The following is a 27,197-nucleotide window of genomic DNA, read 5'->3' on the forward strand; positions in this document are numbered from 1 at the left end:
CTTCACACTTCAGGAGATCACCCCTCCACACCTACCAACCCGTGTTCCCTAAACCTGCACTGCCTGTTTCTATTTCCTACCCAAAATTCACAAACAGGCATGCATTGGTAGACCCACTGTATTTCGCTGCTCCTGCCCCACCGAATCTATATCCTCATATCTTAAATCTATCTTGTCCACCCCCTTGTTAGTTCCTTACCACTTACATCTGGGACATGTCATATGCTCTCCACCATTTTACCAACTTCCACTTCCCTAGCCCCCGCCACCTTATCTTTGCCATAGAGGTCGAGTCCCCATACACCAGATCCCTTTAAAAATGCCTTAGATCCATAAAATATCCTTCTACTAACATTCGCCCTTAATTTCTCTTGATTCCTTCCACTTCCTTCAAACTAAAGGCATAGCCATGAGCCCAAGCATTGATTGTTTCTGTTGTCTACGTAGAGCGATCGTTGTTAGAAACATAGAAACATAGAAATTAGGTGCAGGAGTAGGCCATTCGGCCCTTCGAGCCTGCACCGCCATTCAATATGATCATGGCTGATCATCCAACTCAGTATCCCGTACCTGCCTTCTCTCCATACCCCCTGATCCCCTTAGCCACAAGGGCCACATCTAACTCCCTCTTAAAGTTCCAAGTGAACTCTGCACCATTTCCTGGCTATCCCAGCTCCACTGATCTATAGTATTGGTGCTGCCTCCTGCACCAATACGGAACAAGTCATTTTAAAAAAATTAAAAAATCAGTTTTGCTACTAACTTTCATCCTTCCCTTAAATTTACAACTCTTTTCTCCCCTTTCTTGATCCGTCTCCACCTCAACAGACAAACTATTCCCGGGATGGCGGGACTGTCATATGTTGATAGAATGGAGCGGCTGGGCTTGTATACTCTGGAATTTAGAAGGATGAGAGGATATCTTATTGAAACATATAAGACTATTAAGGGTTTGGACACGCTAGAGACAGGAAACATGTTCCCGATGTTGGGGGAGTCCAGAACCAGGGGCCACAGTTTTAAGAATAAGGGGTAAGCTATTTAGAATGGAAATGAGGAAACACTTTTTCACACAGAGAGTTGTGAGCCTGTGGAATTCTCTGCCTCAGAATGCGGTGGAGGCCGGTTCTCTAGATGCTTTCAAGAGAGTTAGATAGAGCTCTTAAAGATAGCGGAGTCAGGGGATATGGGGAGAAGGCAGGAACAGGGTACTGATTGTGGATGATCAGCCATGATCACATGGAATGGCGGTGCTGGCTCGAAGGGCCGAACGGCCTACTCCTGCACCTATTGTCTATATTAATTGAAGATAGACACAAAATGCTGGAGTAACTCAATGGGACAGGCAGCATCTCTGGAGAGAAAAACTGCAGCAATGTAAAAAAGCTGGGACAGGAAAGAGCAGATGCTGGTGTACGATGTGAAAAGGAGGCAGATTAAAGCAAACGATGAAGAAGGATCACATCAAGAGAAATGTACTCCAGCATGATGTCTAGCTTTTCAGTATTGTACCACAATACTACACTGAAAATAAACCTCCAGTCCATCCCAAAACTGAAACCATAGCCTTTTCCCTCCCCAGGTCTGCCCACTTCTTTCAGTTTGGCTCAAGTTTCCAGCATCTTCAGTTTCATGTGTCTCATCCTTGGTGCCAGTCGTTTTAATTCCCTATCCCCAGAATCTGTCCTGAGCTTTTTGGAGGGATAATCTCACATTCTTATGTACCAAATCTTCACATCTGTAATCACCTCCACCATTCTTCCTATCCTCACCTGACAAACTCTCTGTGTTCACGTACGGTTTGCTTGCATTTGCTCCAACCCGTCTCCCCTTACCTGGTTATACTGGCTTCATCCTCTCTACTCTCATTCTAGATGAAGGTCTCAACCCAAAATGTGACTGCCCACTTCCTTCCACAGATGCTGCCAGACCTGCTGAGTTCTTCCAGCTCCACTCCTCCTTTCTGTCATAGATTCCAGCACCTGCAGTCTCTTGTGCCTTCATCAATATCCATATGCAATCCGTATTTAGTGTAATATTTTTCAATTCACCTCTTCATAGATAGTAACAATCAATTAAACTGAGACCGTATAGATGCAGTAAAAAAAATTACTGAATGGAACCCATTAAATTTTAAACTAGTTTTCACTACAGAAATTATTAGGCATAGTGCATATCTCTCACTTTATATACGTTCACTGGTACATTAAACTTTACGAATGTATTTAATTTGCAGGCCAGATAGTGAAGCTTTTAATGCTATGGATAATCTTACCTTTGTATCCAATGCTGGGGTAAAGACGTTAGGAACATCAAACAGCTTATTGTAGAAAGCAATTTCTTTAGACGAATATTCCCTCATTGGCCGTACAATGATGACATCTCCGTAACGATTATCTGAAAAACCCTGTATTGAGAAAGGACCAACACTAAGACAAAACTTATGTAATATAGTAAATACCAGAGATCTTAATATTACTTAACATTTTCAATGTAAGAATTCCCATGGATTAAACAACACCAGTGTAATTTAAAGAGCAAAAACACGGAGCTAGGTATATTAAAAATATCATAAATTAAACAATATTAACATTTTGAGAGATGTAAATGTGATCCTGTCATTTATATCCGTGTAATAAACCAGCCAATCAAAAATAATAGCTTTACATTAAATTAAAATCCAGAAAAATGCAAGTAATTTTTTAGATGCTGTAGGTACTCCTTACTGTGTCAATGGCAAGTGAGGCTCCACGTCCCAATGAAATGTTAGTCAGCAGTTTTACAGCCAATCGGGTACAGCTGTCTCCCATCATTATTTTTGTGTAGCCATTGATCCTTGCAGTGTACAAAAGCAGATGATGTCTGTTGAGAAATGCATTTTTATTTGAGAAATGTAATATTGGCAATGATCAGAAAAAAAAAAGCACTTTGCAGACAAGAATTCAGTCATTATGTTGCATTAGTTTACAGGTGCAGTTGGAAAAGGATATTTTAAGAACAATTCATGTTTGAAAGTGCACTTGAATGATAATGAATGCATTGTGCTTAGCAACGACTGCCCACGTCGCATACTGACACTCAACTATCCAGACTGACATGAAGATTGGTCACTCAGGCAATATCCAAGAAATCTGCACCCATGGAACCACTGGACAGGTAAAACATGCAGCATTAGGAGAGTAAAAGTTAGAAAGAGTGAAGGAGAATTTTTTGGAATGTTATCAAGTGACTTCAGTTATGAAGGTAGAGTGAAAATATAGGACACTTTTTCTTTGGACATTAAAAGTTAATAACGGATGATCTGATAACAGTTGAAGATGATGAGAGGTTTAAGGGACTAGTGACAAAATCATTGGCTAAAGTTCTACACAAGAGCTAAAGATTAATTTTCCATTCAATTTCTGGTCTACCCGTACACCCATTGGAAGCCAATTTTATAAAGTCAAAAAGAAGTTGGGCATGTATATGAGGCTGAGAAATGTAACTTACAAACAAAACGAGGGAAATATGAAAATAACCTATTTAAAAGGCCCACAGATTCACTGCGGGCTGCCATAACTTTTTTCTAAAGTGCAAGTTTCTTTGAAAATTGCAAAATAAAGTGAAAATTCACTTCCACGGTCTATAGAGACTGCTTCCTTTAAGTGCTTTTAACCAAAATGCATTTTGCTTCTCCTGGAAGAGAAGGATTGTGGTTACGAGATCTGCTGCCTCACAAATCATATCCTGGTTCAATCCTGACCTTTGGTGCTGCATGGAGTTGCACATTCTCCCTATGACTTGTGTGGGATTGCCATGGATTCTTTGTTATTCTTCATCCCAAAAGCACGTTGGTTGTAGGTTAATGCGCCTCTGTAAATTGCTCCTAGTGTGCGCATATGTGGAAGAATCCTGGGGGAGTTGATGGGAATATGGAGAGAATAAATTGATATTATTGTAGGATCGGTGCAATTGGGTATTCAGTGTGGACTCAGTGGGCACAAAGTCCTGTTTCTGTATTGTAGAAGCAGTTGCCAACATCACTTAGGGGAAGATTGCAGTGGCAGATCATAATTTAATTAATAAGCAAAATATGTAATCTACACTGTAATATTCAAGATTTTTTTTACCGTAATGTTTGCAGCAATTCCTCTTTAGCAGTCAAAGTTTTTATTGAACTGAACAGTTCCTTTACTGCTTCTGTTTGTGCCAGGGTAAATTTGCATTTCTCACGAGTGGAAGTTTCTGTCAAGGTGCTTCCAGAATTCAGGTCAGTAAATACATCATCAATACTGAGCTGACCAAGTTTTGTTTGAACCGGATCTTCTGCATGGGTGAAGTTCAACTGCTCCACAGCTGTAGGCTTTTGCTCTGCATGAACCAGAGTCTCTCTTTGTTTTTGTAGGAAACCATCCACTGCCTCTTTGTAGTTTTCGCCATGGCTAGCTGGACTGCAGGATACACTGTGTAACATGGAATTTGGCAACTTGAACACCTGCAGAATAAAAGCAGTCTGTTTTTTTTTATCCCAAATACTTTAAAATGAATGTAAATTATTTTACAGGGTCAAAAACAACACAGAATCTGAGTGTGTAGGAAGGAACTGCAGATGTTGGTTTAAACCAAAGCCAGACACAAAAAGCTGGAGTAACTCAGCAGGTCAGGCAGCATCTCTGGAGAAAAGTTGCGAAAACATTTACAATGTCGTAATGTTTAGGATAACTTTATAAAATTACCTCCTCTAAAAAGACTATATGGTAAGAAAATCCTGAAGCCTGGAACATGCGTTCAAGCTGTGATAAAGTTTCCTGTCTTTCCTCTAGGCTCCTTCCACATACAGCTCCCTCTGCAGGTAAAGCAGGAAAGATACAACAGTCAGTGATTGAAACATAGAAAAACACGTGCAGGAGCAAGCCCTTCAAGCCAGCACTGCCATTCAAAATGATCATGGCTGATCACCTAAAAATCAGTACGCTGTTCCTGCTTTTTCCTCAATATCCCTTTATTCCGTTAGCCCCAAGAGCTAACTCTTTCGAAAACATCCAGCGAATTGGCCTCCACTGTCTTCTGTAGGGAGGCAGGAGAATTGGAAAGTTCTTGTACTACATTTCAAATGTGACTTGTTTATTTCAGCCACCGCAACATGGTCTGTTTCTGTCACAACTTACCACAATCCATTAATTCCAACGCAATAAGACACAAAATGAAAAATAATTGATAAAATGAATCAAACTCAAAATATAACTCCTCTAGTTTTGATGGAATGCCAGACTAATAGACATCAAATATTATTCCTTAGACACAAAAAGCTGGAGTAACTCAGCGGGACGGGCAGCATTTCTGGAGAGAAGGAATGGGTGACGTTTCGGGTCAAGACCCTTCGTCCTGAAATGTCACCCATTCTCTCTGGAAAGATGTTGCCTGTCACACCGAGTTACTCCAGCTTTTTTGTCTATCTTTGTTTTAAACCAGCACCTGCACTTCTTTCTTACATATTAAATACTATTCCTATATTGAGATTGGATTTTGTGCTGTTTGACCCATGTCTGTCTTATTTCTAATATTTTGCCTAGTTTGTTACTTTCCTGGGTCAAAGGGAGACACAGAATATAATAATAATTCTGTTATTTTGATATTATCGATGTTTAACTTGCATGTTCTTTGGTAGTCTTTTTTCAGTCCCGACTTATTTTTTAAATCTTTAAATTACTTTGTTTATATTCCTTGATAATTTAATTTCACAGTTCCTTTTATAAAATGTGTTTCTTACTTCCTTTTGCATTTATTCACCATTTTCTTTTATTGTCTATTTACTATGCATTGGAAATAATTGATAGTGGTCAGTTATGGCAGAAGCATAGAACAGTGTACAGCACAGAAACAGCTCCTTCGGCCCACAATGTGTGCGCCAAACACGATGTTGGTAGATGATCCTTACCCCTCCATTATCTACGTGCCTAACCCTAACCTCTACTTCCCTTCCTAAACAAAGGACAACAATGGCTGCTCTCCAATGCACCAGCACCTCACCTTTGGCTAGAAAAGATGTAAACATCTTTGCAAAAGATCCTGCAATCTCCTCTTTTGCCTCTGTTCATAACCTGGGATAGATCCCATCAGGTTATAGGGATTTATCCACCTTAATGCCCTTCAAGAGCCCCAACACCAACTCCTTATTGATTTCAAACTACCCTTGCATAGTAGTATTCTTCACACTGATCTATCCTTCACCTTTGTGAACACAGATGTAATCATTTTGTACCTCACCTACATCCTCTGACGCCAAGCACAAATTTCCCCCTTTATCCTTGAGCAGTCCTACCTTCTCCCTATTTTTAATGTATGTATAATGAGCCCTGGGACTTTCTTCAATCTGACTTATCCATGAGACAATTGAAAAGCCTCTTAAACACCACTATTGTAACTGCCTCCACAACCACTCCAGGCACCCTCTAGCCCTGTTAACCACCTGCTTGGATTATTTTCTACTTGCTTTATATTCCTCAAATGCCCTGTCCAATTTCATCTTCTTAAAAATTACATACACTTGCTTTTACCTGTTAACCAAATTCATATTATCTTTGGTCATCAAAAGTCCCCTTACCTTGCCCTTCTTATCCCTCCTTCTTGCTGGAAAATAAAGGTATGGAACATTTTGGTCACTTGTCCTTTAAACAACTGCCACATCAAGTTTGGACTTACCCAATAACAACTGCTGCTAATTTACTCTCCATAACTTCTGCTTAATAATGTTGCAATCTACCTTACTCCAATTTAGTCCCGCCCCCCCACTGAGGTCCAGACTTATCCCTATTCAAAACTATCTTACAACGTGTGGAGTTGTTATCACTATTCCCAAAATGCTTTTCCACTGAAACATCACTGGTTGGCAACACAAGGTCCAATATGGACCCTGCTCAAGTTGGACTATCCACATCCTAGACAATAGGTGCAGGAGTAGGCCATTTGGCCTTTCAAGCCAGCACCGTCATTCAATGTGAGCATGGCTGATCATCCACAATCAGTACCCTGATCCTGACTCCTCCCCATATCCCCTGACTCCCCTAGGATCCCCTGAATCCTGTTTTAGGAAAAAAATACACCTAACAAGTTCTGCCCCAGCTATGCCTTGTGCACTAAGTAGTTCCTGGTCAATATTGGGGAAGTTACTGCAATAACCCTGCTTTCAGTAATCTATCTACATATCTGTTCCTCTATCTCCTGCTGGCTATTGGGTGGCCTACAATAAACTCCCATTAGAGTGATTACACGTTCATATTTTTGAGCTCTGCCCTTATTGCCCGAGAGGATGAACCAGGGCTCGAAACTAACTGTTGCCCAGGTGCCAATGGGAACCTACAGTCCCGCCGGGCAACATGAAAGCCATGCCATTTTGCCCGGCTTGGCAAGCACCCGGGACACCTCTCGTTTAATCCTGAGTGGGCCCCCTCTCTATCTCTCTCTCTCTCTCGGTCACTCTCTATCTCCGCCCGCCATTTGTGTCCGGCTCTGGCTCACCGCTCGGCACGGCCGGCCGCCTTATACATGCGCACTGCCACGGCCTGCACATCCTCCCCCTGCACATGCGCACATCATCGGCCGTGGTTGTGCGCACGTGCCGCCCTCCACATGCGCACTGCCACGGCAACTGTTCGTCTTCGCCACTTTCTCCCTCCCTTTGCATTGTGGGAGATCTTGCCGCCATTGCTGTCGGGTCGTCGCGTCACCGCGACCACTGAAAACCAACGCAGAATTACTCCCTGGAGCTGGAGCTGGAGTAACTCTTGCTTCTTGGTCCTCCAAAAATATTCCAAATGGAATTTAAACTGGAGTGGACCCACTACAACCAAACTCCAAACTCTGAAAAATAACAGCCTATTTCATTTTATCTGTTTATTTATTGTGTATATATATGGTCTATGGTATATAGACACACTGAACTTTTATCTCCTGTTCTGTATTATATTTACATATTTTGTTGTGCTGCAGCAAGCAAGAATTTCATTGTCCTATCTGGGACACATGACAATAAAACGCTCTTGACTTGGACTTAAGCAAAAAAAAGGGTTCTTGGGGAAAAAAGAGCTACCTTAAATTTAGTTGCGTCTGGTTGGGTGCCTTTGGTAGGGTGTAGACTATTCCATGCTTTAATTGTGCGGGGAAACTCCATGGAGCAGCCAGCAACTCTGGATAGAAGAAATTAGGTGACGTTTCGGGTAGAGACTCTTCTTTAGATTTCATCTGGTTTTATTGTTTTTAGTTTAATTTAAAGATACAGCATGGAAACAGGCCCTTCGGTCCACCGAGTCCACGCCGAACACCGACCACCCGTACACTAGTTCTATCCCACACATTAGCGACGTAAGCCAAGAATCAAGAGTGTGTTATTCTCTCACGTCCCAGTTAGAACAGTGAAATCCTTACTTGCAGCAGCACAACAGAATATGTAAACACAGTACTCTGTAAACAATGTTATAAATGAGAAAACAAAACTCCATACAGACAGCACCCATATTCAGGATGAATTCCGGGTCTCTGGCAATTTTAGGCAGCAACTTTATGGCCAATGTACTGCCCCATAGTCTTGAACTGAATTAAAACATACTGTAAAGGGGGGCATAGCGTCACTTATTTAAGACTGAAAATGGATAGTTTCTTTCTTTTTAGTAACCAAAGTTATCTACGTATAATTTTTTGTGTGTTGGAAAATAAAATATAGTGGCACAGCTAGTGGGCTTGCTGCCTCACACGCCAGAGATCTGTGTTCGATCCTGTTCTCGGGCACTGTGTGTGTTGAATTTGCTCCTTCTCCCTGCAAGCATGTGGGTTTCCTCCCACATCCCAAACACGCATTGACTTTGTAGGTTAACTTGTCTCTGTAAAATTGCCCCTAATGTGCAGGAAGTGGGTGAGGGAAGTGGGATAACAGAACTTGTGTCAATGGGTAGACAAAAAATGCTGGCGAAACTCAGCAGGTGAGGCAGCATCAATGGAGCGAAAGAAATAGGCGACGTTTCGGGTCGAGACCCTTCTTCAGACTGATGTCAGGGTGGGGGGGGGGGAAATAGGGAAGAGGGGGGGGGGGGAGAGGGGAATGGGGGGGGGAGGGAGAAAGCAGGGAAGAAATTGGAGAAGAGGCGGAGACAGTGGGGCTGTAAACTAGGCGAGACCTGGGAATTTGCGGAGTACTCTGGCCATGGAAGCAGGGACTAGATTCGGAAATTGGAAGTTGAAGTGCTGAGCCACCAGGAAAGTTCATACTGCTGGAGGGTGTGCGAAGCGTAAAGCCTGCCCAAGCGAATTGATTAGCTGCTGCTCCTTCAATTTTGTTTGGAAAGCGGAAAGTGATGGTTGCATTAATTCAACCTCTAAAAAGACCATGGATTAGATTTTGCTGCCCAGGACTTGATTGGTGAAAGGTTGGATTCGGAATGGAATGATTGAGAGAGTTGAAGTGCACTTCGTCCGAGTCACTATCGGAGATCAGGTAAATGGTAAACTGTGCGCAACCAAGCTGGAGGTGTTGGGCGAAGCGATCGCCCAAGCCTACGCTTGGTCTCAACGATGTGTAGAGCAAACTGACACCTAGAACAGCGGATGCAATAGATGAGGTTGGAGGAGGTGCATCCTTTCTGTGAACCTCTGCCGCAACCTGCACAAAGACACTGCTTATATTTCCTTGATATGGAGTCAAGGGGCTAGTGTCCCGGCCGAAGCGACAAGTGTAGCATTTTCAGCAGTTGCTCTGTGTTTCCAGTGCCAGGAGATGGGGTTGTACTCCCAGGTCGCTCTGGTTAGAAGGGACCCAAAGCCCTACCATTCACTGCCCAAATAATTATGGAGGTCAGGCTTACTTGATGGAGCTTTACAGGCACCCTGATTCAGACACTATGTAACCGCCCTGATTTAACTTCCCAAAAGCATCCCTTTGCACTTGTACAAATTAAATTCCATCCGGAAGATTTGCCCACTTTCCCAGGTGAGGATATCCTGTTGTAGATTAGAAGAATGTGAAAAAAACCTTGGGATTTGGTGAGATTCAGCTCCCCTCACACTGGTGGTCTTCAGCGAAGGACTCATCAAAAGGCATCCCCTTTTCACCATATCTCGCAGACCCATTTTATTCATTTACTTTAACGTCGGCATTAACTGGTTATTAAATTTGGTGCCCACTCTGGGGGATCAAGGAAATCAAGATCCCTTCCTTATCGTTAATAAATCAGGAGATTTCCAATTCCATTTAGTCTGTGGGAGACACTGGGAATGTGGAGGGACGAATTCAGAGGATGAGAAACTACTTCATAGGTCTATATGACTACTTGAAATTGGAGAAGCCAATGTTCATACGAGGTTGATCATGCGCTGAATAATCCAACCACATTTTTGTTTGGAAGTGGAAAGAGATAATAGAAATTGCATTAATTGCAACGTGTAAAAAGAGATGAGATGCTGTAAATAATATGTGAATGCTTCATTGAGCATAATTCCGACTGGTAACTACGCGCTTCGTCCGAGCACATTATTGCACGCGTCATGCAAGCAGTCTTAAATGACCACCTAAACTGTCATTTGGCAACCTAAAAGCTGCCGAGGTTGCCCGGCTGGCAACAGGGAAAAAAAAGTCAAGTGAGAGCCCTGTGAACCCTCCATTATGTCCTTTCTGAGTGCCACCATGACAATCTCATAATTGTGTAGACTCTCTATATAGTTTGTATTGTATAGATTCTCATTATTATGTCACAGCTTCTTTCGTCCAGGGAAAACAGACCCAGCCTAGCCAATCTCTCTTTATAACTTAATCCTCCAATCCAGGCAATATCCTTGTGAATCCTTTCAGCACTTTCTCTAGCTTGATCACATCTTTCCTGCTGTCTGGCAACCAGAATTGCACACAATCATGCAACACAGCCTAACCAATATTTTATATAACTATGATATGAAATTCCAATTTTGTATTCAGTGTCCCGGCCGATGAAGACAAGCTTGCTATACCATTTTGTCAGCAGTCACTCTGTGTTTCCACTTTCAGAGACCTATGCAGTTGTACTCCCAGCTCACTCTGTTTAGCAACACCACCCAAAGCCCTACCATTCACTGCCCAAATAATTTACTTGCTTTATGCAACGGGTCAGGAACAATTCAAATTCTTACTTGATGCAGCTTTACAGGCACCCAGTAATAAGATTCAGACACTATGTATTTACTGCCCTGATTTAACTTCCCAAAATGCATCCCTTTGCACTTGTACAAATTAAATTCCATCCGCCATACCTTTGCCCACTTTCCCAGTTGAGCAGTATCCTGTTGTAGCATTAGATATGAATGTGAAATTAAACCTTGGGATTTGTTGATATTCATCCTCCCCTCACACTGGTGGTCTTCAGCCTGCTCAAAGCTCACTTTTACTCATACCTTCTCAAAAATCCCATCCCCTTTTCACCATATCTCGCAGACCCATTTTATAACATTTATCCTTTAACGTCAAGCATTAACTGTGTTTATTAAATTTGGTGCCCACTCTGTTACCGAGATCAATTCACAATCATTCAAAATCCCTTCCTTATCGTTAATAAATCAGATTTAGTATTTCCAATTCCATTTAGTCTCTGCTGAAATGTACACGTGGTTGCAATTCAACTGACACGTGGTCACACTAAAACATTTTGATTGACGACTTTTTATTCAGAGGATGGAATATACTTCATACTGTACCGTCTATATGCACTATCCCAGGTGAAAAGCGCAACTTTTTTGGAGCTTCTCTGGCCAAACCCTAAAAGAGAAATAGGAATTTACAATATTTTGCAAATATACATCTACTTACTACGAATACAAAGCCAATTTATGTACTGCAATATCTAAATCAAGAATATATTAACGTATTGAAATTTCAAATGTTCTATTGACATTGCGTTACATTCATAGCTGTTAACTTCAGCCACACGTTAAAGTAAAATTGGAGATGTATCAGTTGTGTTCATTTATACCATTCATTCATATCATTTATTTATTTGCATCTTGTATCATTTGAGTCAACTGACTAATTGAAATATTGCATTTTAATTCATAACAACAGAGAACATTTTGATGAGGTCACGGGTAGAGCAGGTGAGGTGAATACAATTGGTTTGCTATACAGGGATTTTGAGAAAGCTTGTGATAAGGTGCAATATAACAGACATCATCATGAAAGGACATTGATAGTATGGATATGAAGTTGGCTAAGTAACGGGGATATGATGAATGGTTGTTTTTCAGACTGGAGGAAAGTGAACAGTGGTGTTTTCCAGGTGTTTGGGCTATTGCCGAAAATTGAAAGTGCTGGAGGAACTTAACAAGTCAAGCAGCATCTGTGGAGGGAATGGAGGGAATGGACAGACTGCGTTTCTGATCAGGACATTCATCAGACTCCAGAGATGCTATCTGACCCGCTGAGTTCCTCCAGAACTTTGTGTTTTGCTGAAGAATCCAGCATCTACAGTTCCTTGTCTCTCCATGTTAGAGCCATAGGTTTTAAAAATAAAATCGATATTAATGACCTAGACTTAAGAGTTCAAGCTTCAATTTCTAAATGTGCAAGATAATGCAAAAGCAAAAAAATAAGTGCTGGATGAAATAGGAAGGCCAAGCAACATCTCTGGTGGGAAAAAGACAAATAACCCTTTGGGTCTGGATTTTTCTTCAGATGGGTCGTGAAAAAGGCATGGTCTATTGCCCTCAGTGCTCTTAATATGGTCTTCTCTACATTGGCGAGAACAAGTATAGACTAGGCAAACATGTGTGCTCCGTCCACGACGGCCTTCTGGAGCTCCTGGTTGGTAGCCATTTCAATTCTCCTTCCCATATCGATGGAAACGGGTTTAGTTTAACGATATTACATGGAAACAGGCACTTAAAGTACTACATTCACATTAATATGAGAGATTGAATCCATAACAAGTTATTGCTTTTTACTTATTTTCCACATACATTGAGCCTTTGTTGAGAAAGGAACCTAGCAAGAAATTAAAATATATTACCTCTTGAACCTGACAAAGCATTGCACTGGATGTTGGACCACCAGATAATGCGAGCAGGACCTGGACAAAACAAGCAACCAAAATTATGAAGAGAAATGGAAAATAAAAGTCACCTGTGAACTTCTGATTCTGTTACTATCAAATTGTGATTATTTTCAGTCTTACTAATTTAATTAGTGATTAGTACTAACTCCTCAGAAGTAGACTTACATGCAAAAAGACTTGCATGTAAAAGGCAAATTTAACCCAAAACCCAGGTATCATTCGGTCTATCACATTTGACTTTTCTTTTAACTGAACAGTGTTGCTTCAAATTTAAATCTAGTGCTAGGATATTCTTACATTAAAAAAAGTTTAAAAAAAAGAATTACTTCAATTACTTGCCTGTTCTCCTGGAAATATTAACCGTGTCTTCCCTAGCATGGCACGGAATTTGTGCACAAAATATTCTTTGAAGCAAGATCTGAATGAAAAGAAGAACAATCCCGGCTGAAAACTGAATAATTCTGAATATTCAAATATTGTTGGTGCTATATAATCAACAATTTAATCACTATTTAAATGTAATGCAAAACGCAATCATAAAAAAAATGAAGATAATTTATTTTAAGTTGTTCCTCCATGACCAATTACCCGTGTTTACCCTTCATTTCCTCTCAAAATAATATGAAAATCTTTTGTGAAACCCATAATTATCTCAAACATTTCTTCATAACTCCTGCTACCGTTCTCAATATTTTTAAATTTGGTTTCAATATCCCATCTTCAATGGAATGCCCAAAACCGTAACAAATTCTCATATTTAAATGCAATCAGCATCATACACACATAATTCGGTGCCTTCATGATTACTACCCATATTCTCATTTCCTCTGACTTTTATTTTGTAAACCTGGAATTCATCCTTTAGTAGTCCCTCTGTTTGCAATCCTAAATTGATAGTTTTTCTCATTAAGTTACAATCTACATTTGCTCTTCCCCCAAAACATACTACTTGACTTGTCGGATCTGGACTTTCCAGGTCCAGACCCAGATGGGAGTCCCTGGCCACACCCTCAGGACCCGTGCATATCACAAATAGAGATATTCATCTTTAACCTCTCACTGCACCATTCGGAGGTCCCCACCGGCTTCAGGAAGACCATGATCATCCTGATGCCAAAGAAAAGGCAGCGTGCCTTATTGACCACCATTAGTCATGTTAATGACATCCACTAACATCATGAAGTGTTTCAAGAGACTAGTAATGGTGCACATTATCTCCAGTCTCCCAGCCCACTTTAATCCACCTCAGTTTTCTTAACGTAATAATAATTCCACAGCAGATGCCAACTCCCTGGCCCTAATCATCTCTGGAACTCCAAGACAGCAATGGTACTCCTGGACTCCACCTTCAACACCTTAATGCCATCCAAACTGATCATCAAACTCTTGGTCCTCGGAATCACCACCCCACTCTGCCACTGGATCCCCAGACCACAATCAGTGAGAAAAGGAATCACCACCCCAGTCATTCTTTCCTCTCCCTGCTCCCCTCCAAAAGGTACAGAAGCTTGAAAGCATGTAACACTAGTCTCAGGAACAGCTTCTTTCACTCTGTTACCTGGCTTCTGAACTGTCCTTCCATTAGCTAGGGTATTGTCTGATTCACCTCTATCCCAATATGAACATTGGACTTTGCCTATGGAACTGATGTACTACAATGCTGAGAACCATATTCTGCACTCTGTATCGATTTACCCCTTGCTCGATTTATTGTACTTGAGTTAGAAGCGATTGTATTTTATTTATTTATTTATTTATTAGTTATTTATTTCGGACAGAATAAAAGAATAAAAAGCAAATGTGAAACAGCATACAAAAAACAAAACACAAATATTTATAAAGTGTCATAAACAATATCTATAAATAAATGAAATCATATGTGTCCGAAAACGAGCAGGAAGAAGCCAAAGCTTATTAATTCCCACCCCTTATTCAACTGCTTGTAATTATCTCATACAAATTTAGCAGCTATATGTACACCATATGTACACCAGCCACTATATGTACACCAAATTATTTACATTTGAACACTAATCAAATATTTACAAAGCCATACAAAAAAGAAAAGAAAAAACCCGCAATTACTATACAGTATCTTAGTCATATTTACAACCCATCACTCTATAATCACCCTTCCCAATACAATCAGTATAACAAATATCACAATCACCTATCCTCATCCCAATATCCTTTTAAACAAGTGTTTTTGTACATCTTTTTAAACTGAATTATGCTTGTGCTAAGTTTTATCTCCTGTTCCAGACCATTCCACAAATTCACACCACAGATTGCTATGCACATACTTTTAAGAGTTGTTCTGACATTTGAGTTTTTTTAAATTATGTTCTCCTCTCAAATTATACCCACCCTGTCTTTCCATAAACAGTTTTTGTATATTTCTTGGAAGTAAACTATTTCTTGCTTTGTACATGATTTGCGCAATCTTAAATTTAACCAGATCAGTGAACTTCAGTGTATGTGACTTTAAGAATAATAAATTGGTATGTTCAAGATATCCAATGTTATTGATAATTCTTATTGCTCTTTTTTGTAATGTGCATAATGGCTGTAGGTTGGTTTTGTAGGTGTTACCCCATATCTCAACACAGTAACTCAGATATGGCAATATGAGTGTATTATACAAAGTATGTAATGATTTGTGGTCCAGAATGTGTCTTGATTTTCCCAATATTGCTATAGACTGCCAGTTTTGCTTTGACATGGTTTATATGTGGTTTTGCTTAAATTTAGAGACAATTTGTTGACATCAAACCACTGTTTTAATTTATTCATTTCTGATGTGATGACTTCCAAAAGCTGCTTCAAATTGTCACCGGAACAAAAAATATTCGTATCATCGGCAAATATAATCAATTTCAGTATATTTGATACTTTACATATGTCATTAATGTACATTATGAAAAGCTTTGGACCTAACACAGACCCTTGAGGTACTCCACAAGTTATGTTCATGTAAGTTGATTTATGTTCACCTATTTCTACAAATTGTTGCCCGTTTCTTAAATAGCCTCTCACCCAATCCAGTCCAACCCCTCTGATGCCATACTTATCCAGTTTCATGAGTAAAATGTCGTGATTTACGGTATCAAATGCTTTTTTTTTTTAATCTATAAATATTCTCACTGCGAGTTTTTTATTATCTATGCAATTTGTGATTTCCTCAATTAGTTCCATTAGTGCCATAGATGTTGATCTATCTGTCCGGAATCCATATTGACTGTCAACCAAAAGCTTATGTTTTTCAATGAAATTGTCAAGTCTTTCTGTAAAAAGTTTTTCAAGGATCTTGGAGAATTGGGAGAGTAAAGAAACAGGCCTGTAATTTGTGAAATGGTGTCTATCCCCAGTTTTATATAATGGTATTACTTTAGATATTTTGATTTTGTTCGGAAATTTACCGGATTGAAAAGACAAGTTACAGATACGAGTTAATGGTTCAGCAATTTCTTCAATAAGGTTTTTTATTATAATCATGTCAATATCATTCCAATCAGTACAGGATTTGCTTTTACATTTTCTTACAGTGTCTATGATTTCTTTTCCTTCGACTGCTCTAAGGAAGATAGAGCTATTATATCTATCCCAAAGATCAGTATCTGCCCCTTCTTTTGTTTCTGGGTCATTAATTTTTTCTGCCAAATCTGGTCCCACATTTACAAAGAATTTGTTAAAACCATTAACCGCATCATCCATATTATTTATTGTCTTTTCATCCTCAATAAAATACTCAGGGTAGCCTGTATTTTTTGATCCATTTCTAATAATACTATTTAGCACGTTCCATAAACCTTTCATATTGTTTTTATTATTCTCTAACATTTTATTATAGTATTCTTTCTTATATATCCTCATAATATTGGTTAATTTATTCTTATATTTTTTATATTTATTTTCTGCTTCTGAAGTTTGATATTTTATGAATTGTCTATATAGTGTGTTTTTCTTTTTGCAGGCATTTAAACCCTTAGTGATCCATGGACTATTTGTTTGTTTTTGTCTATCACTATATTGTTTCACATGACAGTTTTTGTCATAAAGTGATTTAAAAATATTTAGAAATCCATTGTATGCTTTGTCGACATCTTCACCCTCATATACTACCCTCCAATTCTGTTTCAGTAATTCATTCTTAAATGCATTTATGTTTTCTTCGGTTCTCACCCTTTGGTATTTGAAATGACTGGTGTTCCTAGGTTTCCTATAACTATAGTGATAAACAATAAAAACAGGTAAATGGTCACTGATGTCACTGTATAATAGTCTGCTTACTGTATTATTTTCCATAATGTTTGTGAATATGTTGTCTATTAATGTCGCACAATGAGAAGTAATTCTACTCGGTCTGATTATTCTAGGATATTAATATGTATAGATATGTATATAGCGCCGCAGAATTGTGCACCTATCCCCCCCCCCCCCCCCCCTTTTGTTTTGTTTTATGTTTCTTGTTTTTTGTACTAAATTAGATGTATGCACTGAGTACGAGCTGCTTTTAATCTCATTGTACATGTATAGTGACAATAAATGGCATATCTATCTATATCTATATCTATATCTAAACCCATACTGTACATAGTATTGATGAATTCTTCTGTCATTTTATGCTTTTTTGGGTTCAACAGGTCAATATTGTAATCCCCACAGATGAACATAATCTTTTGTAATGATTTTGTAAACATGGTTTCCATCCAATCTTTAAATATTTCAATACTGGATCCAGGAGCTCTGTATATACAGCTCACAATAAAATGTTTGGTCTTTTCCATACAAATTTCTACTGTAATACATTCCAACAAGTCGTCAACAGCAGTTGTCATGTTCTCCAACACCTTATATTTCAGTCTTTTATCCACATCGATCGCCACACCTCCTCCATTTTTTTCCCTTCTGTTTATATAATTCAGTTCATAGCCATCCATGTCAAAGTCCACACCTTTCTCAGGGCTGATCCAGGTCTCTGATATTGCTATACGGTTAAATGGGTTCTTGAACTGTCTTAAATATTCTTTTATGGTGCGGAAGTTGGCATATAGACTTCTGCTATTAAAGTGGATAATTGATATATTATGTTCTGATTGGAAAGTTATATTGAATTGCTCATCTGTGTAATAACTGCAGCTGTTCTTGATATTGTTAAGTAAATTATTTTCTGGATCAATATCATTTTCTACGTCATGAGTGTTATGCTCTGTATAGGCAAAGGTTTCTAGTCCTGATAGAGATATATATTTTTCGTCAGGAATTATCATGGTTGTGGTTTTTATTTTATATATTCTTTATTTGCTACTAAGTGTATTCCATTACCTTGTTTGGGTTTGTCACCTTGGTATTTATCCAGTTCATCCTGGTCCCTAATGACTAATACTTTGGCTTGTTTAGGTGGTCCGTTCAGCTTGATGAATATTTTGCATTTTTACTGTATTTCTATACCGTACATCTGATCTGATTGGAAAGCAAAGTATGCAAAGCTTTTCACTGTACCCATACATGATAAAACTTTTTTCAACTGGATTGATGGACATTTAGTGTTGGGAAAAGATTGGATAGGCTGGGTTTGTTTTCCCTGGATCCCAGGAGTGATAGAAATGTATATGATTATGTATGACATAAATAGTGTAGAAAGTAAAAATCTTTTTTCCAATGTAAGGGTATGAAAAACAAGAGGACAAACGTTAAAGGTGAGAGAAGAAAGTGCTTTAAAGATAATCGGATGGTCTTTTTTTTTTTTGCACAGTTGGTTGAACATGCTGCCAGAGGAAGGGGTGAAATCAGATACAATTACTGTTTATGAGGCTTAGAGAAGTTTAGGAAAGTCTGGATTAGTACAGATGAGCAAAAAGGTCGGCACGGATGTGTTGGGCTGAAGGGACCATCTGTGTAGTATGAATATACTTCATACTTTGTTAATCTCATAGTTTAATAATCTATCGATCTGTTGTATTATATACCATTTATTTATAATTACTTTTTAAATCTATACTTTATTTTGTACAGCATCCTTTGGAAAACTTATTATCTTGCAAATACTCCTAAACTATTCTTAAAGCCAATTTATTGCCACAGTAAAAACTAATATTTATAATTCCATTTTGCTATGTACTGGAGCCTAGAAATAACATGCTTCCTTCATTTTTATTCCCTTTTGGACAATCCCGTTTTATTCTTTCATGTTTTAAACTCTCTTCACAAACTGTTATCAGTCATATTTATTTCATGTCTATTTTTACTAATGTCTATTTTTACTTCATTTCTGTACCTAAATTTTGAAAAATGTATTTTCATTGTCTGCAGATTCAACATGCTTCCCTGTGACTGTTGGGTTCTCCCATATCCCCAAAAATGTGCTGGTCGTTGGTAAATTGACTATTATAAAATGCGAAAGTGCGAACAGGATTTAGGATAATTACCACGGGTGGGGAAGATGTGAGGGAATTGGTTACAGGGAGATGAGTAGGGAGGTGGAATTGCTCCAACATTGGCTAAATGGCCTACTTCAATGCCAATATGCAATCAATATCAACGTAAAAGTATCTATTTATTTTTGTCATGATTGAAGTGCATTTAATTTAGATTTGAGATGCAGAAAAACAATTTAATTAAATAGGAACATGTTCAAGAGGTGAAACGGCCTATTCCTGTATTAATACGAGTACAGCACAGGAACAGGTCCATAATGTCTGTACCGAACAGTCCAACTCTTTATTAACCCGCACATAATCCGAACCCCTACATATCTAAAAGTCTCTTAAATGCCACTATTGTGTCTGCCTCCATCACAACCCTTGGCAGTGTGAGCCAGGCACCATGTAAAAATAACTTACCTCATACTTTGCCCCTCTCATCTAAAACCTATGACATTTAGTATTTGACGTTTCCATCCTGGGAAAAGATTCTGACTGTCTACCCTATCTATGCCTCTTACAATTTTATATATATTCTATCAGATCTCCCCTTAACCCTGGCATTCCAGAGAAAACAATCCAAGTCTATCCAATATATCCCTGCAACCAACACCTCCTAATGCCAGAAAGAGTACATGTCTGCACCCTTTCTAAAGCTTCAACATCCTTCCAGTATTGGGGCAACCAGAGTAGATAGATCCTTTATTGTCATTCAGACCTTACGGTCTGAACGAAACTATGTTGCCTGCAGTCATACACAGAATCAATAATAACAAAACATACAATAAACACCAATTAAACATCCACCACAGTGAGTTCACCAAGCACATCCTCACTGTGATGGAGGCAAAGTCTTAGTTTCCATCTCTTCCCTCCTTGTTCTCCCTCTGCGCTGAGGCGGTCGATCCAGGCCGGAGATGCCGCTCTCCAGTCCAGCGGACCTCCGTGGTGATGTCGCCGCTGCCGATAGCCGGAACGCCATCCCCGCTCCGAGACGGCCCGCCACAGCATCAGCTCCGGGCCGCCGCCCCAGCTCCAGGTCGATGCCCCAGCTCCAGGTCGCCGCCCCAGCTCCAGATCCTGCAGTCTCCGCACCGGGCCGCTGCCCTAGCTCCAGGCCGATGCCCCAGCTCCAGGTCGCTGCCCCAGCTCCGGGTCCTGCAGTCTCCGCTCTGGGCCGCTGCCCCAGCTCCAGGCCGCCGCGCCAGCTTCTGGTCCCGCAGTCGCTGCTCCAGGTCCCGCCGTCTCCGCTCCGGGCCGCTGCCCCAGCTCCAGGCCGCTGCCCCAGCTCCGGGCCCCGCTGCAGCCCCGCTGCATCAGCCCCAGGCCGCCGCCGAAAGCCAGAACGCCGCACCAGCAAGTCGGGCCACCGCTGCTCAGCCCCGAAGACGGCCAGCCTCTCGTTGGTAAGTCCTGGCTGGCTCTGCCTCCGGAGCCTCGGGGTCGGTCGCAGGCTGGAGGCCGCCAGCTCCGCCATTAGGCCTCAGCGCAGACGGAGGCAGAGAAGGGGGATACGACATGAAAAAGTCGCATTCCCCCGAAGGAAGAGACAGAGAACATGTTCCACCCCCTCTAACACAACCCAACAAACTAAAACTTAACCAAAACAAGACAAAAAAAACAACAGAAAAAAGTAAAGACAGACGGACTGCAGGCGAGCCGCAGCTGTTAACAGCGCCGCCACTTCCGGATGTAGCATGCAGTACTCCAAATGTGGCCTAACCAACGTCCTACAAAAAACTGCATCATGACTTCCTGACTCATATATTCATTGTCTTGACCAGTTAAGGCAAGCGTACCATAGGCCTTATTTACTATTCTATCTATTAGTGTTACCACTTTCAGGGAGTACTGGACTTGAACCCCAACAACCCTCTGTTCATCTAATGCCATTGAGGGTCTTGCCATTACTTGTATATTTTCCCCAAACATTTGACCTCCCAAAGTGCAGCAACTCACACTTGCTCGGATTAAACTCCATCTGTCATTTCCACAAATCATTTCTGTAGCTGGATTTTGTTCTTCTGTACTGTCAATTAATTGTTTATCAAACAATCCTTACACGTTTTGACATTTTCAGTAGTAAGATTTGATACTTACTTGCAAAACGCATCTCCCACTCGAATGACCAACACTGCTGAATTGGTCTTGCATTTCATACATTTCTGTGCAACACTGCAGAATAGAATTTATATTATAAATTATGAACAACTTCATCATTTACAGATATTCCATGAAACTTCTGAACAAATATAACTTTTATCAAGGACCAACATTAATACTTTAAGAAATTAGTATGATAGTTTTAAAAAGTTGGTAACTGAAGAAAGGGACAATGCATGGAAAACATGAACAGAAAAAAAAGTGAACAATGATTATTTAGTAGAAAATAAAGTTAATAGCTCTCAAGCGCTATAGTTTTGGCCAGTCTTTGGATGCCTTTCCCAATATTGGGTTTCAATTACTTCAAAACATAAAACAGAATGCTATGAGGAGAGTACAACAGGATAATGTTGTGTTTGTTTAAGTCCACAATGTAATAACAAAATGCTACCTGGATGTGGCTCTAGATTGAGCATGGCACAACCACAGAAAGACCATCATAAATCTTCTTTCTGTCCTGGGCCTCCTCCATGGCTAGAGTGAGTCCCACCGCAAATTGGAGGAGCAGCACCTCGTATTTCGCTTGGGCAGTTTACACCCCAGTGGTATGAACATTGACTTCTCCAATTTCAGGCAGTCCTTGCTTTCTCCCTCCTTCCCCTCCCCAGCCCACAGCCTGCTGTCTCTGCCTCTTACTTTCTTCTTCCCGCACCCCCCCCCAACCCCACCACATCAGTCTGAAGAAGGGTCTTGACCCGAAATGTCACCTATTCCTTTGCTCAGTAGATGCTGCCTCACCCGCTGAGTTTCTCCAGCATTTTTGTCTAACATAAATCGCAAAGTCATTTCACCGAAAGACTGGTGATGTTCAATTAAATGAAGTTTTCATTACCAAGGTTGATAGAATTTTGTTATTAGTTCAGGGTATCAAGGAAATGGAACAAAATAAAGGCAAACAATTGATATCTGTGTATAAATAATGCCAATTGATGAAGACACTAGGATCTGCGAATGCTGGAATCTTGTGTAGAATACAAAGCGCTGTAGTAAGTCAGCAAAATCAGCAGCTATAGAGCTTACAAATTGTTTTTTACATTTGTTATTAACCAACTATTTTTCAGTTCAAGGGTTCAATAATATATTGGTTCAATACATTGTCCCTTTTAGTATGAAGAATGGTCCCGAATCGAAGCGTCATATCTCCATATCCTCCAAAGATACTGCATGCCCTGCTGAGTTACTCCAACACTTTGTGATCTATATGTGATGTAACAGTTTGAGGGATCAAATTGCCATTCCAGCTCCTATGTTTTCAGAAGGATGTGAATATATGCCCTCAGTGACTAAAGTATATCATAAACACAAACAATCTCATGCAATTAGCAAGGAATAGCTATATTATCAGAATATGTTCCCTTTAGAAAAAGCAATGGTGGTCTCTGGCAATTCATCAAAATGCAAAAAAATATATATATTTTTTTAAATCAAGGATCAATTGATACATAGGGAAAACACAATTTGGTCCAACAGTTTGCTTTGACGTTCAATATGATCATGATCAAGGCTAACTCTGTGCCTTGCCAACTTTTCTTCCCTCAAGTCCAAAAATTCATTTATTTCAACTGTAAACATGCAGAACAATTAAACACCCACAGCCTTCCAAAGTAAATTCCAGATGTATAACCTCCCTATAAAGAAAAATGTCCTCATAATTCCAAATGTCCAACTCCTCATCCCAAAACTACATCAGCTGTTCTAGGTTCTTCAGTTAAAGGAATTAACAGCACAGCATTTAACTTGCAAGCTTTTTGAATATTATATTTTTCAATGAACTCTCAATCTTTGAAATGCAAGTCAGTATATAGGTCAGAATTACTTGATTTCTCCATTAAAAACTATTTCCACAATGCAGCAATTAAACTAGCAAATCTGTTTTGCACTATTATAAACTAACCTCTGAACTGCCTTGGTTGCACTGGGGGCTTTGTTTTGTTTTTTGGATACATCGGTTGTATTTATTTATTTAACTTTTTAATGTCTGTTTATAGTATTATCTGTTGAGTACTGTGTTTACAAATCTTTTGTGTTGCTACAAGTAGGAATTTAATTGTTCCATTTCGGTACATATGGGAATAAAACACTCTAACTCGAATTATACAGATGCATCGTCTAACCAAATCCACAGGATTAGGGAACAAATGATAGGGGGGACCTATCAAGAATATAAAAAGTGTAGAGGCACATAAAGAAAACAAAATTACAAAGGCTAAGAGGGACAGGCAAATTACTAAATCTGAAGGACCTCAATATATATATTAAGAGCAAAAGTCTTAAGGGCAACAGTCTGAAGCAGGGTCTCGACCCGAAATGTCACTCATTCCTTCTCTCCAGAGATGTTGCCTATACCGCTGAGTTACTCCAGCATTTTGTGTTTACCTTAAGAGCAAAAGAATAAGCAGGGAAAAACTAGGACCCATGAAATACTTGGGCATGGAACCAGAACATCGAGGTGTGGTCCTAACTTATTAATTTTTCATTGGTAGTAACAAAGGAAACAGATTTTGCAGCTGGAGAATTAATGAAGGAATTATCTATGTTTCTATGTTTAGTGCAGCGCTCCATAAATAAGAGGTGCTGAATGCCATCGTGGGCTTAAAGGTAGATAAAAATTCCCCAGCTCTGGATGGAACTTATCCCAGGCTGCTACAAGGAAGGCAGTTGCTGGGGCTCTAGCTGAGATTTTAATCTTCACCACATACAATTGAGATACCAGATGACTAAAGGACAGTCAACGCGATCATCCTTTTCAAGAAAGATGGCATGAAAAAGCCCGACAACTGTAGAATTGTCTGCCTGACATCAGGGTCTTGTCCCAAAGTCACCTATCCACGTTTTTCAGTGATGTTGCCTGACCTGCCGAGTTACTCCAGCATTTTGTGGCTTTCCTTAATAAACCAGCATCAACACGTCCTTGTTCCTACAGCTTAACATCAGTAGCAAGGAAGATACTGGAAACAATTCTGAAGCAGAGGATTAATGATCATTTTGAGAAGCAGGCACTGATCAGAGTCGGCAAATGTGGCCTTGTCAAGGGCAGATCATCTCAGATCAATTTGATTCAAATCTTTGAAGACAAAATATATCAATGAGGGCAGGACAGTAGATGCGATTTACGCTGACTTCAATAAGGCCCTTTGACAAGGTCCTAGATGGGATCCAGAGCAAGTTGGCAAACTGGAACCAAAATTGGTTTGGCAATAGGCAACAGAGGGTGATGTAGGAGGACTTTTTTTGTGAATGGATGTCTGTAACAAGTGGTGTCCCACAGGATCAGGATACCCAGTGAATGACTTCAACATGGATGCAGGAGGTATGATAATTTTGGAAATGACATGAAAATTGGCAGGGTTGTGAATAGTATGATAGGTAGTCTTAGTCTGCAGATAGTAGTAGTGTTGAAATGGGCTGAAAAATAGCATTTTGTGAGAACTAATGAGATGAGGCTATACACCAAGAATGGTAGGGACTAATGGAGTATTGAGGAACAGAGGGGCCACAAGTACAAGTACAAGTCAACATCCTTTGTATTGGCAGCACACAGCATGCTATAGGAAGGACATGACAGCATTAAAACAGTACAGAGTAGATTCACCAGGACATTGCATGGGATGGAGAATTGTGTTTATGACGAGAGACTGGAGAAACTAGGTTTGTTCACCATGGATTGGGGGAGGTTAATAGATGGAGGCATATAACATTACGGGGTATAATAAATAAGGTAAACTACAGGAAACATTTCTCCTCGAGGACATAGATTTTATGGAAGAGGATTCTCCAAAGACCAGTGGAGTCATTGAATCAATAGGAGAGTCGGGGTTTATGGGAGTCTAGGGCTATGAAGAATATAGAATCAGAAGAAGGGTCTCGACCCAAAACATCACCCATTCCTTCTCCCCAGAGATGTTGCCTGTCCCACTGAGTTACTCCTGCTTTTTCTTATTGTAGGATTTTCTGCTTCTCACTTGTCCTTGTAGCCTTAGTCACCAGCACAGTCAGTCATCTTATCCACTTCTGTAACCTACCTATACCTCTTTGCAAACTTTTTGCATCTTCTTTGCTGCTCAAATTCCCATCAATAAACAGAAAACTTTGTTGCACACTGCTTTTTAATCTAAATTATAACTACCTGAAATACTCTGTGTAATTTACTGCTAACTTGAGAAAAAAATTATTACAACTGTGCACTCTTATGCAAGCAAAATGGCCTTGGTGAAATGACTTGTCGAATGCCAAATAAGATATACTATATCAACTGTGAATGAAAACCAAAAACACTCAGCAGAATAAGAGCAAAGTGTACTGCTGATTAAGCATCATCGATGGTAGGAGAAACAATTGATACGTTACCCATTCCTGAGTGTCTCCAGCATTTTCTGTTTTTATGCAAATGTATTCACTTGCTCCTTTTAAAATACCCTGCCAGTTAATTCTCAAAAATCCCCCAACATTAGTCAAAAGCAATTTTCTCTTCATAAAATGATACTGCCTCTGTTTGGTCAGAGTGTGACCAAAGATTTTTTTATTTAAAGCCTTGTTACCAATGTCCTTAGTATTGGAGTCCAACATGTTGCCAACAATTGGTTAACAATTTAAAGATACAGCATGGAAACGGGCCAATGAGTCCACGTTGACCATTGATCATCCAGTCACACAAGTTTTATGTTATCCCACTTTCGCATCCAATCCCTACACACAATGAGTAATTTACAGAAACTAACTAACTTGTAAGACCACATCTTTGGGATGTGGAAGGAAACCAGAGCACCCCAGTGAAATCCAACTGGTCACAGGGAAAAATTGCAAACCCCACACAGACATCATACAAGATCAGGATCAAAATATCTGTTAAGACAGTTTCACAAAACTGGAAGAAAACACTGTTACCAGTCGTCCAATTTTAGACACAAAGCTGGAGTAACGGGACATACAGCATCTCTGGAGAGAAGGAATGGGTGATGTTTTGGGTCGAGACCTATTTTCAGAGCAATTTTAGTTCCCTTATTTTCTCCACAACGATGTTAATGACAAGTGCCATTAAACCATCACTGACATGAATCCATTCACTTCTATTTTAACTCAGTTTACTGTATTTACATCTTCTGAGAAGTGGCCTTTGCTATTTCTAAAATAAGCACAATATTTTTTTCCTTTTAGTTACATGCTTTCTGCCAGCTTCTATTTTAATGCATTTGCAAAATCGCGGTGTTTTTAAGTGAATTCTTGCTGGATGACCATAACTTAAAACAGTTAACTCCCTCGTTAAATCTGTTCACCATGTGATATGCAGCCGTTTTTTTAAATAACAAAAATCAGACGGGATTAACAGCATTGCCCCGTCTACCCAACCGCCCAGAGAGTTGTGAATCTGTGGCATTCTCTGCCACAGAAGGCAGTGGAGGCCGATTCAAGATTCAAGAGAGTTTATTGTCATGTGTCCCAGACAGGACAATGAAATTCTTGCTTTGCTTCTGGGTGTATTCAATAGATAGTTAGATACAGCTCTTAGGGCTAACGGAATCAAGATATATGGGGAGAAAGCAGGAACGGGGTACTAATTTTGGATTTTGTT

General features: G+C 39.9%; 1 protein-coding gene across 1 annotated transcript in view; it reads right to left on the reverse strand.

The window, feature by feature from the left end:
* ctu2 (cytosolic thiouridylase subunit 2 homolog (S. pombe)) overlaps window positions 1–27,197 on the reverse strand; it is a 37,520-nt gene that overhangs the window by 9,613 nt on the left and 710 nt on the right. The window contains exons 2-9 of the mRNA XM_055649002.1: window positions 21,566–21,640; window positions 13,383–13,461; window positions 12,999–13,058; window positions 11,692–11,752; window positions 4,716–4,825; window positions 4,110–4,474; window positions 2,727–2,862; window positions 2,276–2,407 (exon numbers count right to left, since the gene is read on the reverse strand). Of these exons, the coding sequence (XP_055504977.1) occupies window positions 2,276–2,407; window positions 2,727–2,862; window positions 4,110–4,474; window positions 4,716–4,825; window positions 11,692–11,752; window positions 12,999–13,058; window positions 13,383–13,461; window positions 21,566–21,640 (1,018 nt within the window). The remainder of the gene's footprint in view (window positions 1–2,275; window positions 2,408–2,726; window positions 2,863–4,109; window positions 4,475–4,715; window positions 4,826–11,691; window positions 11,753–12,998; window positions 13,059–13,382; window positions 13,462–21,565; window positions 21,641–27,197) is intronic.

This window comes from Leucoraja erinacea, chromosome 17, assembly GCF_028641065.1.
Source record: "Leucoraja erinacea ecotype New England chromosome 17, Leri_hhj_1, whole genome shotgun sequence".
Classification (NCBI taxonomy): domain Eukaryota; kingdom Metazoa; phylum Chordata; class Chondrichthyes; order Rajiformes; family Rajidae; genus Leucoraja; species Leucoraja erinaceus.